Raw genomic sequence first — 15,290 nt, forward strand, 5'->3', positions numbered from 1 at the left:
GTTGCCAGGAGGCAGGTCCACACCCCATGCAGATGCTTAGGGACTTTCACTGCTGCGCCTGCTTGACAGCTTGGCCTCTAACCTGGAAAGTATGACTTGTTCTTATTCTACCCCCACCTCCTGCTTCTGGTTCCCTGATGAGAGCTGCTGTAGGCTCCCCACCCTGTTGCTTTTTTCTTTGAACTCCAATAAAATAGCCCTGAACTTTCCTTTTAAGCCTGGTTTTATTTCTTTTGTATATGGTATTTCAGAACTCACAAAAGAGACCCTGTGACTCTCGGTCAACCTACTACCAACAATACAAATTTTATTCTAAGTGTATGCAGATACAATTGCAAGAAATTAGTCATCAAATAGTAAGTGAGGTTTGCCCTCAAAAAGTACCAACCTCTAAATCAGGTATACCATCATTCTAATTTAAAAGGAATAAAATGAACCATGCTCCCAATAATTAAGAAAGATGTCAATTCTGAAATTCTCTATTTCAGCAACAGTGGGCAACATCTGGGAAATCAGTTCAAGGTATCTACACCTTTCAAGGGACAATGCAGTTAAAGGGAAATCTTTTAACGGAATACTCTGAGCTTGGGTAGTTTCAGTTTCCTTTCAGGATTGGAAACCAACACTGTTAGTTTCTTTCTTTATATTTCATAAGTAAGTTCTCTGCTAGAGAGCTGGGAGGAGAAAGGGAATTCCCAGAACTGGCCAGTATTTAAGAGAAACAAGCACAGCTAAAAACGGACAACAGGTTTGCACTCTGGCAAAGTCCTCTTTGAAGCTGCCTTTTCCCCCAGCTCTTGCTCTGACTTGGCTCCTCAGTTTTTGTTAAGGTAAGGTCGGAGATGCATGGGTGGGCAGAGACTGTTATGGCTTAGTTTTTAAAATATTGTATCCAGGATGGAATGCATCTTAGCCTGGGATGCTGGATCAGCCCTAAGTGTGAAGACTGAGTCACAGTGTTAGCAGACAAACAATTGTTCATCTGTCAGTCAGAGGGTTTACTCAGGGTCCCATTTGCTTCCTGACGATGAGAGGCAGCCTGGGTAGGGACTAAACTGAAGGCTAGAAATGCCTTCCAGCTGTTTTTCTTTCATTGCTCGGTTATAACTTCTTGGCATCCACAATCACTGCTTAAATTCCTCTGCCTTTAAGACCTGCTGCAGGACCAACCAAGCCCCTCCTGCTGTATCAGGGCTTAGCAAGGTATCCCAGCACAGGGAATGGGCTCTAAAAAGGCAGTTCATGCCCCTGGGATAGGTCCTGGTGCCACTGTCAGGGCCCACTCCCCAAAAATCAAGTCACATAACAGAGAAGGGGAAGTGGGAGGAACTGGGGTTGGTAAGTAAAATCAAAAATAAATTTTAAAAAATAAATGAAAGTTGAAAGGGCTAGAAAATTAATGTAGCTAAAAAATACAAATGGAATCAAAGCATCATCCCACCCCTCCACCCCCACCCCCCCAAAAAAAATCCTGATGCAGCCCTTTCAGTCTGTGACCTGGGGGATTTTTAGAACAGCAGGCAACTATTTCTTGGCATGAGGAAGAGCAAAGGTTGAGTTGCAATGTGAATATCTAAGATGCTGAAGACAAAACAAAAACGAAAGCCAAAGAAAAGGTGAAACTCCAAGGCACAGCAGGGAGACACTTCCTGACACTGCAGTGGGCTTTCAGCTTTGCTGTGGTGTCTTGAAGTTTCCAGGCCCTCTTTTCCTTGGCAGTCACTCGTTTTTTAACCTCTTTGGCGCTCAGTTCAGTCCTGCAAACCCTGAACTAAAACTATATCTACAAGGAACTGTTTTCTTCCAGAGGTTTGTCCTCAGAACTCCTCAGCATTTTCTCTCAGATTTCTTAGCAGTTTTCTTCTCTGTAGTCCCCCCCCCCACACACAAACACACACACACACATACACACACACACACACACACACACACACACACACACACACACACACACACACTCCCCACTCTGCAGCTGTCTCCTGGCACTGGTGTTACAGGTAGCTGAGTCACTTGATGTGGTGGGTTCACCCAAACCCAGGTCTTCTACTTCAGGTGCTTTTAACCACTGATCCACCACTCTAGCCAGCTCTCTACTGATAGAAATGTATATTGATTTGTTGGCTTCTGACTTGTAGGAAGCATACTGAAAGAGCTGAGTGACATCATAATGCTAGTCAGTTGCAAGTCTAAATTACAGCAAAGCCAAAATGTGATTTTTAAAAATTTACAAATTATTTTCATTTTATGTGTATGGGTCCCTGGTGCCCTTGGAAGCCAGATGAAGGAACTGGAGCTCCAGACAGTTGTGAGAACAACATGTAGGTTCTTGGAAACAAACCTTGATCCTCTGAAAGAGTTGTCTGTTCTTTTTAACAGATGAACCATCTCGCCAGTTCCCTTAAAGTTATAAGACTCTTAACAGACACAGAGAATATATTCCGGAGTCCTGGGCTGATCTATGCAAGGCAGAGTAATGAATTTTGGAATGTGCCTGGAGAACGTTAAATGTGCAGTGACATTCGTGATTTGGCTGCAATAAAAGCATTAAGGATTCTATTCAGACACTGTGATTACTAGAGACACACAGTCCTAATGTTCTTTATAAAGGCTGAACATTCAATTAAATTAGTTTCTTCCTCCATTACTGACATCATCCAAAATTACAAGGGCCTCTAAACCTCCATATCACGTGCAGATGTGATCTTTCCTGTCTTGGCTAATTGTAGGTCATCACTGAAAGCTACATCTATATAGTCTGCAAAAAATCATTTTAATTCCTGCTGTGTATAGATAAGGCAACTACTGATACAGGGTAGCAATATCACACCAGAGATTGGTTAGAATGGGCAAGCACTTGGCATTAGATTCTCAGTTCACTAAGATAAGGCTGTTTTCTGGCATGGGCTTGCACTAGGTACTTCCTAACGCCCATGGCTTGACATCTGCCATCTGTGGTGACTCTGCCACTGTCTGCTCGTATCAAAACAGTTTCTGTTTCAGTTTCTTAGTTACAGGCATGATTTACCCTGCTCTGGCTCTGAGCATGAGGAGGAAATGTGTCTTTATGACCATTAAATACAGCCGCAAGGAAACCCATCCTTTTTCATGGCCTGCTCGTGCAACTAATTCAGATGTTTTCTTGTTACTGTTTTGTAATGAAAAGTGAATTCAATGAAGATCATGGCTTTTTAACTTCTTTATTAAATAGTCAGTACTAAAATGGAAGATAGCTGTCTGTCTCCCCGATAAGTGAGGCTGAAAAGCATGTGTTACCTTTATCATTCAGCTTAAACTATTTAATTAGACAGTTGTCAGCTTACCAGTAATGATGTCTTTTCAATCATTTTGCCAATTACAAAATGATCATGCTTTGAAGTTTGGGATTAATAAAGGACATTCATATCTATGTAATCTATGTAAAAAATCTATGTTTTTGAAAGTACCACTTTAATAAGAAAACATGTATAATGTCTGTGAAAATGATATATGTTAGAATTATGGCTTGGAGGCAAGGAAGTGGTGCAGTTTGGTCAGATAGCTTGTAAGAGAGTGCACGACAAGTCACAGTCAAGCAATCCAAGGATACCAGTAGGTACACGCCAGGAAACATCAGCAAGCTGGAAGCCAATGAAATGAGCTAGACCCAAACTGTTAGTAGGTAGGCTAATGATAGGGGTTTCCTGAGTCTAACAAGAACGTAAGAGGCTGTAGTATATGCTATTACCGGTCTGTGAACAGGCAGGAGCTATTGTACTTTGCTACTTATTTTTAGTTCTTAGTTTTTAGTTTTCAATATCTCAGAAACTCAGGCAATATTTTCAGATCATTTATTCCAGGATTCAGTGGGTAAAATGCCTTTCTTTAAATACTAGGAATTTCAGGTCATCCTGTTTCTTCTCCAGCAGACAAAGAAACATTTTAGACATGGCTCCAGAGATCCAGATGCCAGAACCCATGTGCCTCATTGAGAACAATGAGGAACAGCTAGTGGTCAATCAGGAAGCTCTGGAGATCCTGTCTGCCATCACACAGCCGGTGGTGGTGGTGGCCATCGTGGGCCTTTATCGTACAGGCAAATCCTACCTGATGAACAAGTTGGCTGGGAAGGAGAAAGGTGAGCAACACCAACAATGCTTGCTGAGTCCCCTCTGTCCACCCATACTGTGAGCATCCAGTTTAGGGTGTGAAAAGAGAACCTTGGGGACCCGTCTAGATTCTGTGTTTCTGGCACAGCCACTGTTTGCATCTTTTGGTAGCTAAAGGGAAGCTCCCTGTCTGTGACTTAGCATGTGTTTATTCCTCAACATCTTCCCAGAAAAAGTAAAATATATTACCTTTATAACAACTAAGGCATCAATGAAATAAATTCAACAAAATAAATCCAATGAAATAAATTCAAACTCTTAAGTTTTTAGGAGCATAAGATTGTATTTTTAAAATAGCATCAGATGCCAACTTTAAGTCGTTAATACTCTTTGCCCATTCCTTTACTTCTAATTATATCACCAATTGTCTCTTCTTCTGTCTTGCCAATTTGTTTCTCTTGCATCCTAGCTTAAATTCTCAAGGGAATTCCTGAATTCCAGATGCCCTCTTTGTTATCTTTTTGTTTTTTAAGACAGGGTTTCTCTGTAGTTTTGGAGCCTGTACTGGAACTAGCTTTTGTAGACCAGGCTGGCCTCGAACTCACAGAGATCCGCCTGCCTTCTGTTTCCTGAGTGCTGGAATTGAAGGTATGCGCCACCACCACCCGACTTCCAGATGCCTTCTTACTTCAATTCCACTCCCTTTGCCTCTCAGGCTTTTCTGTTGGATCCACTGTGCAGTCTCACACCAAGGGGATCTGGATGTGGTGTGTGCCTCACCCCCAGAAGCCAGACCACACCCTAATTCTGCTTGACACTGAGGGCCTGGGAGATATTGAGAAGGTAAGGAGAGAGGATTCTGTTTGGATTAGATTTATCTTCTCGGGTCTCTAAATACTCTTAGTACAGGAATTTCTCTTCTCACCACACATAAAATTGGCATTTCCAGTTGACCTGAGTGCACTTTTGCCCTTTATTTTTAATAGGCAGAGCCTGGATGCACGGAGTGAGAAAATACCTTCATAAGGCAGAGTCCATACGGAGAGTACTAGAGTGATGATGAACTAAGTACTTCCTAAATACTGAAGCATAGTGGAATTTAAATCACTGCTTCAAACCCAGTCCTACAGAGAATGTGGACTAATAGTTGGCTACTGGTTAGATCAAGTTGCTAAACCATGCCTGTAGTACCTGTAGTTCCATGGTTTTGACAAAAAAGATGTCTCTCCAAATGTTTTTCTGTTTGTCTTTTGCAAATAATTATGTGAACAGTGGACATACTGGCATTTTCTAGTTGTACACTGGTAAGCATTTAACACACCACTCACCATGAATAAAACACTCCAGTCTAAAGCACATCACTTTTTCCTAAATATTCCCATTCTTATTGACTTCAAGTTTCCAATGTAGAGTTCCATTTGGACCTGGGGAGATATGCCTTTTAACCAGTATGAGCTGGTTCTTGGACATTACTAGACCTTTCTCTTGAATGCCCACTGTGAAAAAGTTTTTGTTTTTGCTTTTTCTTCATTTTAAAATTTCTGTTTTGTCAAAATTCACAGATGATAAGACATAATTTGAAATTGATTTACTCAATCTGCAGCATAGGAAAAGTTATTATAAACTCATTCTTCCGCATTGTCTTGGAGTGAGATAAGATTGTTAATGAGACCACCTTATGGGTAGTAATAAGTAATACAGATATATGTACCATGCATATAAGGCAGTCTGTTTTGCCCCTGTATAACTTTACTTTTAAGTGTTCTGGTTGCCCTACTAACTTATTCATTTTGCAACCATCTAAGCGTGATTAGAGGAAAGACTAGTGAGTTAGCAAAGGATGATAAATCAGTAGTATAAAATTACCAATGGGAAAAGCATGCAAATTATTTTTCTTTCTTTATTATCTGTATATTAACATTTTATTTTTGGTGATATTCACCCAAGAATGTCCCAATGCATGACTCAAATTTCTTCTGTTCTAGATTAATGAAAACAATGATACTCAGATCTTCGCACTGGCAATCCTTCTCAGTAGCACCATTGTATACAACACCATGAACAAAATTGACCAGGGGGCTATCGACCTACTGCAGTATCCTTTGTGGTCCAGGCCAGTCCTACAGTAGAGAAAACACAGCATCTATTCACCTATGCAACTTTTTGGACTCATAACAGTTAAAACAAAGGGGCAATGGTGATGGCTTAATCAGAGAAATGTTTGTCACCCAAGAAGGAGGACAGGAGTTTGGATCCATAACATTTATGTAAAAATCCAGGCATGGAGTCAGGTAGTGGTGGTGCACTCCTTTAATCCCTGCACTTGGGAGACAGAGGCAGGCAGTCCTCTGTAAGTTCGAGGTCAGCCTGGTCTACAAGAGCTAGTTCTAGGACAGGCTCCAAACTACAGAGACATCGTGTCTCAAATAAATAAATAAATAAATAAATAGCCAGGCATGGCAGTGTGTACCTGTCACTCCAAGACTGGGAATAGGTGCAGGGAGTCTAAGACAGGAGGACTCCTGGGGCTTCCTAGTCAGCTCTAGAACCAATCAGGTAGTCTCACATTCAGTAAGAGACTGTCTCAAAACACAAGGTGGAGAGAACTAGAAGAAGATATCCAATACCAATGTCTGGCCTCAATAGATATGCACATCTGCACACACAAAACTGCGTGCACACATACACACACATACATGTAGATGGAGCACCGGACTGCATTCCCACCCAGCTCCCGAACGGCTAGCTTTATACCCAAAATAACAACACACAAATTGTATTCTCTTAAACACTGCTTGGCCTATTAGCTCTAGCCTCTTACTGGCTAACTCTCACATCTTGATTAACCCATTTCTAATAACGAGGTGGTAGCTTACCAGAAAGATTCTTAACCTGCATCCATCTTGGAGAGGAAAGCTATAGCGTCTGCCTCACGTCCTTCCTCCTCCCAGCATTCTGTTCTGTCTACTCTGCCTATCTAAGCTGCTGTCCTATGAAAAGCCAAGCAGTTTCTTTATTAATTAACCAATGAAAGCAACACATAGACAAATGACCCACCTCCATCACATACACACACACACACACACACACACACACACACACACACACCAGTTTTTTTAGGCCACCCACAAGCTCCCAAATCATGACAGAAGATTTCTTATTAGTTTTGATTTCTCAGGATAGCTCAGGCATGTTTCTGGCTAGCTCTTTTAAATTGAATGAACCTGTTTCTCTTTATCTACCTTTTGCCTTGGAGCTTTTTACCTATTTTTACTTTTGTATAGTGTACTTTCAGTGGTTCTCACGTCTGCTGCCTGGCATCTGCTTGGCTTCTTGTCCCAGGTGTGTCCCTCATTCTCTCTTCCTTCTTCTCTCATTTTCTTCCTTTCTTCTTTCTGGATTTCTCCTTCTAATTTTTCCTCTCTGCCAGAAAGCCCCACCTATCCCTTTCCTGCCTAGCTATTGGCCATTAAGTTTCTTATTGAGCCAGTCGGGTACCTTAGACAAGATGAAACAGAAGCAACACTTCTGTACATAATTAAGCAAATGCAACATAAACAAAAGTAAAACAGCTCTACACAATTAAAGCAATATTCCACAGCACAAACAAATGTAACACACCTTTACATAGTTAAAATAATATTCTACCACACAACACACACACACACACATTAAAATATCATACGGAGTAGAAACACAAGGAAACGCGCCCTCGAGTATGTCACCAATGCAGTGTTAATTCAGTTAAGTGCAGAAGGGAGCAAAAGAGGTTTAAGGAAGCATTAGATAGAGCCCCACCTTTGCCAATTTCCTCAACTGTGTCTCAGCAATGTGACAGAAATGACAGATCTTCTCCGGACAAGAAACTCCTCTGACCTTAATGAAAGTGAAGAAGCGGCTGACATGAGCTTCTTTCCAGACTTGGTGTGGACTCTGAGAGATTTCTTCCTGAGTCTGGAAATAGATGGGCATGCCCTCACATCAGATGAGTATCTGGAGAAGTCGCTGAAGCTGAAGCAAGGTAACAGAGCTTCAGTCTTGGAAAAAGAAAGAAAAGTACCCAAGAACTTGTTTTTTTAAATGGGCAACTAAATATATAATTTTCCATATTTACCTATCTAACCCTTTTACAAAATTCTATTAGTCTCCAGTTATTGAACAAATTTCTCTAATAGTTTTGCTTTCCTTTCCTAGTTAGTCTTTATTCTTTATGTTTAATGCAACATTAGGAGAAAGGACATTTATTTAAAGTGGATATAGATTATATTATGTAAAATCCTTTATTTCCTTCTGCAGGTAGTGATGAAAGAACTGAAATGTTCAATCTGCCACGACTATGCATACAGAAGTTCTTCCCAGTGAAGAAATGCTTTGTTTTTGATTCCCCCACTAAGAGAAATAAGCTTTCCCAGCTTCAAACACTCAATAATGATGAGCTGAGTCCTGAATTTGTGCAGGAGTTGTCAGAATTCTGTTCTTACATCTTCATACATTCAAAGACCAAGTCTCTCCCAGGAGGCATCCAAGTCAATGGACCTTGTGAGTACTTTTTAAAAGGACTTTATGCCAACTCATAAAGAATCGAGGACACATAGAGTTTTTTTTTTTTTTTTTTTTTTTTTTTTTTTTTTTGTTGATGATTGACAAAAGGGTCAGTCATTGCTGGGAAGGAAATCCAATGTACCACAGATACCAAGCTTACCTCTAGTGTTGTTTTAATAAAACCACAAAGTTGCATCATATAAAATCCTAAGAATGATGGCATCAATTAGAGAAGTTTTACCCATTTATCTTGAAACAATTAACTCATGTGTGTTGACAAAATTTCCATAATATATTAATTATATTTTTATTATGTGACATAGCATTTGATATGCACGAGATAAGATAAAATAAGGTAAGATAAATACATACATGTTCCCTGTGGAAACAGAATTTTTCTGATACAAAAATTCTACAGATGTTGAATGTAATCCCATATTGTTTACAATCCTGAAAGATGTATATAAATGCTATTTAATGTAGTTAATATTAAGAACCCCGTGTTTTAGAACTTGGCAAATACTTCAAATATTGTGAAAGGAATTACTTCCACGCAGAAGCTGACAAGGAAGAAAAACACAGAAGTTTTGATGAAGAATAAGGTTTAGATTGCTGAATCCTATTTACAGAGGAAAGTAACTCATACCACCTTAACCATGATAAAATAAAGCAAAAGGAAAACAATGAATAGAATAGAAAACTGAGAGAAAAAAGCGCAGGAAGCTTAAAGAATCAAAAATCTAAAGCATGTTAATGAGATGAGTGTTCATGACTTTTATATGATCATCTATTTGTCTGTGGAGAAGGATAAAATACAGATCATCACATATGTCTTAAGAATTCCTCTGTTTTCTTCTTTCAAAAAAAGATTTGACTAGGTTTTTGTTATTTTTATATGCTTTTCCTCAAAGAAATAACTACTTGTCATCTTCATCTTATAATTCTTCAAAAGAATTTCTCTGGGCCACTTGAGTTCTATGTAGAACGCTGAAGAACTGCAGGCAATACATAATTAGCATTCTCAGAATGATTTCATATTAATCTTAGACCTTTTCTGCAAATGATACAAACATCTCTTCCTTCTTTGAAGGTCTGGAAAGCTTGGTGCTGACCTACGTCGATGCCATCAACAGTGGTGCTCTGCCCTGCATACAGAATGCAGTGGTAGCCTTGGCCCGGAAAGAGAACTCTGCTGCATTGCAAAAGGCTGTCACCCACTATGACCAGAAGATGAGCCAGAGGGTGAAGCTGCCCACAGACACCCTCCAGGAGCTGTTGGACCTGCACAGGACCTGCAGGAACGAAGCCTTGGAAATCTTCAAGAAGCATTCTTTCAAGGATGATGAGCAATGTTTCCAGAAGGAGTTGGAGGTCATTACTTTTTTGTATTTGTTTGTAGATATCAGAGTCAACAGAAGGCAAGAATACTCTACAACTGGAAAATAGGATTAATTTAAAAAAATCAGTTTCCACTAGATGGGAAAGAAATGACAGTCACTTGTATGGCTTTGATGTGAGTTAATTTGCAAAATAGGAAAGTCTAAAAGAATATGGCCCCAAGGATCCTGACATTTTCAAAACACACACATACAAATACACACACACACACACACACACACACACACCATTAAAAAACCTTAAATTTCTTTTCCCCTCACAGAAAATAATCATTAACAATGCATTTACTTTTTATTGGTCAAGTAGATAGAATTGTTTTGGCATCTACTAAGATACAGTGAAAGTAGGGTTAATAGAATAAGCAGATAGCGCAGCCAGTGGCTCAATTTTACACACCTAGAAGTTGAAAACTCTGAAAGAAACATCATTAAGCAGTTGGTTAAATTTAAAATTATGGTGCAAATGAGAGCTCTGAAACCATAAAATCACATCTAAAGTGGAAATAGCATCTTGAGAAAAGAGTTTCAAGTAACCTCAATTAAATTCTGCGGAACACACACACACACACATGCACGAGAGAGAGAGAGAGAGAGAGAGAGAGAGAGAGAGAGAGAGAGAGAGAGAGACTTCCTGAGAATAAGAAGGGTTTCAGTAGATGGAGGAGAAAAGTTCATGGGGTAAATAAGAGTAAACCTCACTACAAAAATGTAGGAAAATATCAAGATGAATAGATTAAAGATATAAGCATGCTGGGCAGTGGTGGTATATGCCTTTAAACCCAGCACTAAGGAGGCAGAGGCAGGACGATCTCTGTAAGTTCAAGGCTAGCCTAGTCTATAGAGCTAGTTCTAGGACAGCCAGGGCTTCACACTGAAATCCTGTCACAAAAAACCCACCAAAATGAAACAAAACAAAATAATAATAAGAGAAGTTCTTTCTCACTGTTTCTTAAGAAACAACTTAATATATCTGCTGTTAGAAAGGAAAACATCTCTAACTGCCAAGTAAACATAACTTCTTATAAAGTATTTTCTTGCAAATTTTCCAGCTTCGATATGGATATAATCTTACACACGTTTGTCCAAGTTTCTAAGAAAATAAAATTCAGATTCTTTTGAAAAACAATTTTCAGGAGCACTGAAGTATACCTAACATTTTCATTTCTTTTCCCCCTTTTAAAGACCCTACTAAGTGAAAAGCAGGATGAGATTTGTAAGAAGAACGAGGAAGCCTCTGCAGACCACTGCTCAACCCTACTTCAGAGTATTTTTAAGCCTCTGGAACAAGAAGTGGCACAGGGGATCTATGCTAAACCAGGAGGCCACAGTCTTTTCCTTCAGAAGATGGAACAGCTGAAGGCACAGTATCGTCAGCAGCCAGGGAAGGGAACACAGGTATCCTTCATTCCCGGTACAGGTGCAGTGATGTACTCTCTGTCTCTATCCATGAGTTACTCTGCTTTTGGGTGAAATGCACTTGGCTTCGATGTTCTAGCAGAGAATGTCTACTTCCATGGCAGCGGTAGATGAAAGCAACCCATCGCTGTCATCACTAGTCGTCAGCGTTTATGATCATCAGCGGGGCTTGTTAGGATTACACAAGTCAGAATCTCAATAAGTGAAGCCAATTTAGGGAAAGCCAATAATTGACTATCTGAAAAGGTTTTTATTTCAAGTATGCCAGAGTTCAAGTGACGTCATCCATTTCCTTCTATTTATTTCTTTCCAACCCCTGCTTCATTTTCCTGACTGTTAACATCATTTTCAAGCAATCTCCCTTGCCCCTGCCAAAAAATTCCACCAAGCAAACAAACAAACAAGACAAAAACAAAACAAAAAAATCCAAAAGTCTCTGTCATGGCCCTAGTTTAGCTTGCCTTTAGAGACTTATATCTCAGAGGAGGGTAAGCATATCTATTGCAGCACCCACATTAGTTTTTAAAACATCCACATTTCAGTGTTTAGCCACCTGTACGTAAGTTTATTAGGTGTAGCATCCCTGGGTGCTCTGATTGGCAAAGGCAACATCATTCCTGTGGCTGAAGACTAATGGACACACCCATCATGTACAGACTTAGCATCCCCTAGGAGGGAAAGATAGTGGGGAAAGAAAGAAAGACATTTTCTGGTTTGCAAATTAGCATTTCCTAGTTCTAACAGCATGTTTTGGGCTTCCCAGGCTGAGGAAGAGCTTCAGAAGTATTTGAAGACCAAAGAACAACTGAGTAATACAATTCTACAAACAGACCAGGCTCTCACAGCTAAGGAGATTGCGAGGAAAGGTGAGAAGGAAGTGGAAGCAATGCATGGTGCACAGGATGTTGAAAGTTAACACAGCCTGCATTTGCAAGGAGAGGCCGCTGCTGCTCTCACACCAGAGACTTGTGACTGACTTTCTTTTCTCCTCAGCTGAAGAAGAAAGAGCAGCGGCTGCCAGGGCTGAAGCACAGAGGTTGGAGACAATTCGAATCCAGGAAGAACAAAAGAGAGCAGAGCAGGAGAGACTGCATCAAGAGAAACTGAGGCAAATGGAGATTGACAGAGCAAACTTCCAGGCAGAGCAAGAGAGGATCAGGGCACAGAGGGTCCAGGTACTTGTTGAACTGTTTCCTCTTGGATGTTACTCAGCATAATGGCCTAAGGGGAAAGGTAGGCTCATGGGGCAGCTCAGGGCAGAGACCCTGAAGTCAGACTGCTGGATGTCAATCCCAAGTATCACCTCTTACTAAGTGTGTGTTCACACAAATTGCCTCTTCTTTCTATACTTTAGTGCAATCTCTAGTCACCATGAAGCAGAACTACCGTGTCCCCAGCTCTCAAGTGAATTAAGTGAATTCCCACAAGAATAACCCAAATACTGGTATCACACAGGCTTGCAAACGGGATCTCAAACATGGTTGGTTCTGCAGAGATAGTATGACACTCCTAGTCGCCACTCATAAAACTGTCCCTACCCATCCCCTGACTTACCAGTATATCCACAGGTATTAGCTTTATCAGGAACTGCTACTCTTTATTTTTCATATCCCCTTGCTCTCAGGAAAGGCAGAGAGGGCCATCACTCCTGTCAGTCAAAGAGAGGTGACATGGACCCTACTTCTTAGATAGGACTCAAGATGGCTGCGTTTGACACTCTGGATGGCACCTTGTCACTCTGTGTACAGACTCTTCTTGCAGAAACATATCTGACAATATCCAGTTTGTGAGAACTGAAGAGAATAGGTGACTGAGATTGCCAAGGTGATGTTTTGGCCTAAAGAGGAAGGTCATGTTGGGGTGGAGCTAGACTGAAACATGCTGTGTCTGGAACTAGAGAAAAGGGTTGGAAAGTGATAGAAGTAGTTGCACGGATACCGATGAAGAGTTGTTCAGGGATTGTCCATTGTTACCATAGACTAGTGTAAGTATGGATGAACCAATGATTAATGAATGAGAAAAGAGTTGGGTGTCAATTATTTTTGTCAAACTCCATCAATTCTGTTTATTTCCTCTTAGGAAGAGATTGAGAGGGTCAAGGCAGAACAAGAAGCTCAACTCAGACAAATCAATGAACAGCTTCAAAACGCAAGAGAAACGGTCTATCACCCACGACCACATAACGAATGTATCTTAATCTAACCACCAAAGGAAGGACTTCCTTTCCTTGCTGCTTCTCACTGAAGACACAAAGGAGCGAGAGACTAAAGGACTCGAGACAACCCAGTAGTTATAAAACCCAATGCCCCTGTCTTACTGTCATATTTGTCTTAAGGTATTTTACGTTGCCTACACAGTGTTAACCTGATCAATATCTTGAACTCACATGTGTATCTCTCTTGCTGGTGGACAGAAAGAAAGTCTTAGTGAGAAATCAGAAACAATGCGTATTTCTTGACTGGATGGAGTAGTACTCTTTGAGCAATGTGACTCCTCAGTACTAGAAGTGGGCCATTTGCATGTTCTCTTTCGTCTATGTTTCTTCTTTGGGAGCCCAATAACATTATAGTCAACCTTGTCATTGGCCCAGCTACCATGCCATTGACTTGCAGATAGATTTGTTTCTACTGATTGTTTTCTCTGCCAGCTGCACATTTTATCGTTTGTTATGTTCATTAAAGAAATTCTTCTTCACAATACAGTGCTTCTGATACACAGAATTGCCGTTTGGCTCTGTCCATTTCAATAATTCTTCCTTAATGTCTACACCTGCCCATGAATATTGCTCACTTTGCACCGGATTCTTAAATAGCAATTATACTGATTTTTAAATCACTTTAGCAATTGAAAAATTAGAAATTTTAAATGATTTCTGATCATTCTAAGTCTGTTTTCTATTCACACATCTAGTTGGTTATCTCTTTAAAATATATAACTGTATTTGTTTTTTTTCTGTGTGTCTCACAGTTCTTTTAATTAAATGCTGTGCTTTGTTGGTAGCAGAGCTAAGACTTACAGATTTATGCTTGGAATGTGCATTTCCCTTTCCTGTTAAGATGCTTCTGACCATTGGCTCATTGTACTTATTCAGATGTAAATAGACTTTAGTTTGTTCTAGTAGAATAGCTCTTGCCTATATCCACCATGGAGCCAACAGAGAGAGAAAGAAAGAATTTGCTTATGTAAGTCTCATTCTGTTGCTCAATAAAATTGAATGTAAATGTAAAATGTGTTAAATTGATCCTTCTGTATGCCTCAACTTCATATACTACAATTCTTGCTCATACTGAAATTTACATATAATAAGACAGAAACATCCTAGCAGAAGCAAGAAATGAAACTGAAATAAAATGATTTATTTACAAATTTGATGATTTACAAATATGATGGTTAGGATTTTTTTCACTTTAATTAAATGTTTACCATTGAGCTTGAATTGGGACTATTTTGTTTAGAATAGGAACTTAAGTTAAACTAGTTCCAAGACATTATAGTCCAGATAGACAGCTCAGAATAAGTAGAGAAAACACTCTGCAAGAATAATCAACAAAATGATTGATTACTTCTGGAGGATAGCATTAGGAATTCTTTATATATAGACCTCTCTGTCTCTGTTTCTCTCTCTCTTCTATCTATCTATCTATCTATCTATCTATCTATCATCTATCTATCTATCTATCTATCTATCTATCTATCTATCTATCTATCCTATTTTGATGAAAGGATTAAATTATGTTAATAACACCAGTAGTTTTTAAGGAATAGTGATAGTGAAAATAAAAGAGAAGAAATGAATATAAACTATTAATTCCACACTGACTGTTGGATAAAAACAGAAGGAACCAACTTC

General features: G+C 39.7%; 1 protein-coding gene across 2 annotated transcripts; it reads left to right on the plus strand.

Moving 5' to 3' along the window:
* The first annotated feature begins 662 nt into the window (after nt 1-662).
* On the plus strand, nt 663-14,760 carry LOC126512434 (guanylate-binding protein 5-like). Of its 2 annotated transcripts, none has more exons than XM_050160220.1 (11): nt 663-830; nt 3,903-4,114; nt 4,801-4,928; nt 6,071-6,180; nt 7,913-8,106; nt 8,382-8,624; nt 9,718-9,998; nt 11,207-11,419; nt 12,204-12,306; nt 12,434-12,615; nt 13,520-14,760. In XM_050160220.1, the coding sequence occupies exons 2-11, from the start codon at nt 3,925-3,927 to the stop codon at nt 13,640-13,642; spliced, it is 1,767 nt and encodes a 588-aa protein (XP_050016177.1). In that variant the 5' UTR covers nt 663-830; nt 3,903-3,924; the 3' UTR covers nt 13,643-14,760. The 2 variants fall into 2 exon arrangements, with proteins under 2 accessions (XP_050016177.1, XP_050016176.1); XM_050160219.1 differs by having other exon boundaries at nt 3,906-4,114.
* The last annotated feature ends 530 nt before the right edge of the window (nt 14,761-15,290 follow it).

The sequence above is a fragment of the Alexandromys fortis genome, unplaced genomic scaffold (genome assembly GCF_014885135.2).
Source record: "Alexandromys fortis isolate MF-2015 unplaced genomic scaffold, M_Fortis_MF-2015_v1.1 scaffold_124, whole genome shotgun sequence".
NCBI lineage: Eukaryota > Metazoa > Chordata > Mammalia > Rodentia > Cricetidae > Alexandromys > Alexandromys fortis.

Coding starts and splice junctions, on each gene's coding strand:
- LOC126512434 (XM_050160220.1), top strand. CDS start 3,925: ATGGCTCCAGAGATCCAGATGCCAGAACCCATGTGCCTCATTGAGAAC. Junction 4,115..4,800: donor GTTGGCTGGGAAGGAGAAAG/GTGAGCAACACC, acceptor TTTGCCTCTCAG/GCTTTTCTGTTGGATCCACT. Junction 9,999..11,206: donor GTTTCCAGAAGGAGTTGGAG/GTCATTACTTTT, acceptor CCCCTTTTAAAG/ACCCTACTAAGTGAAAAGCA.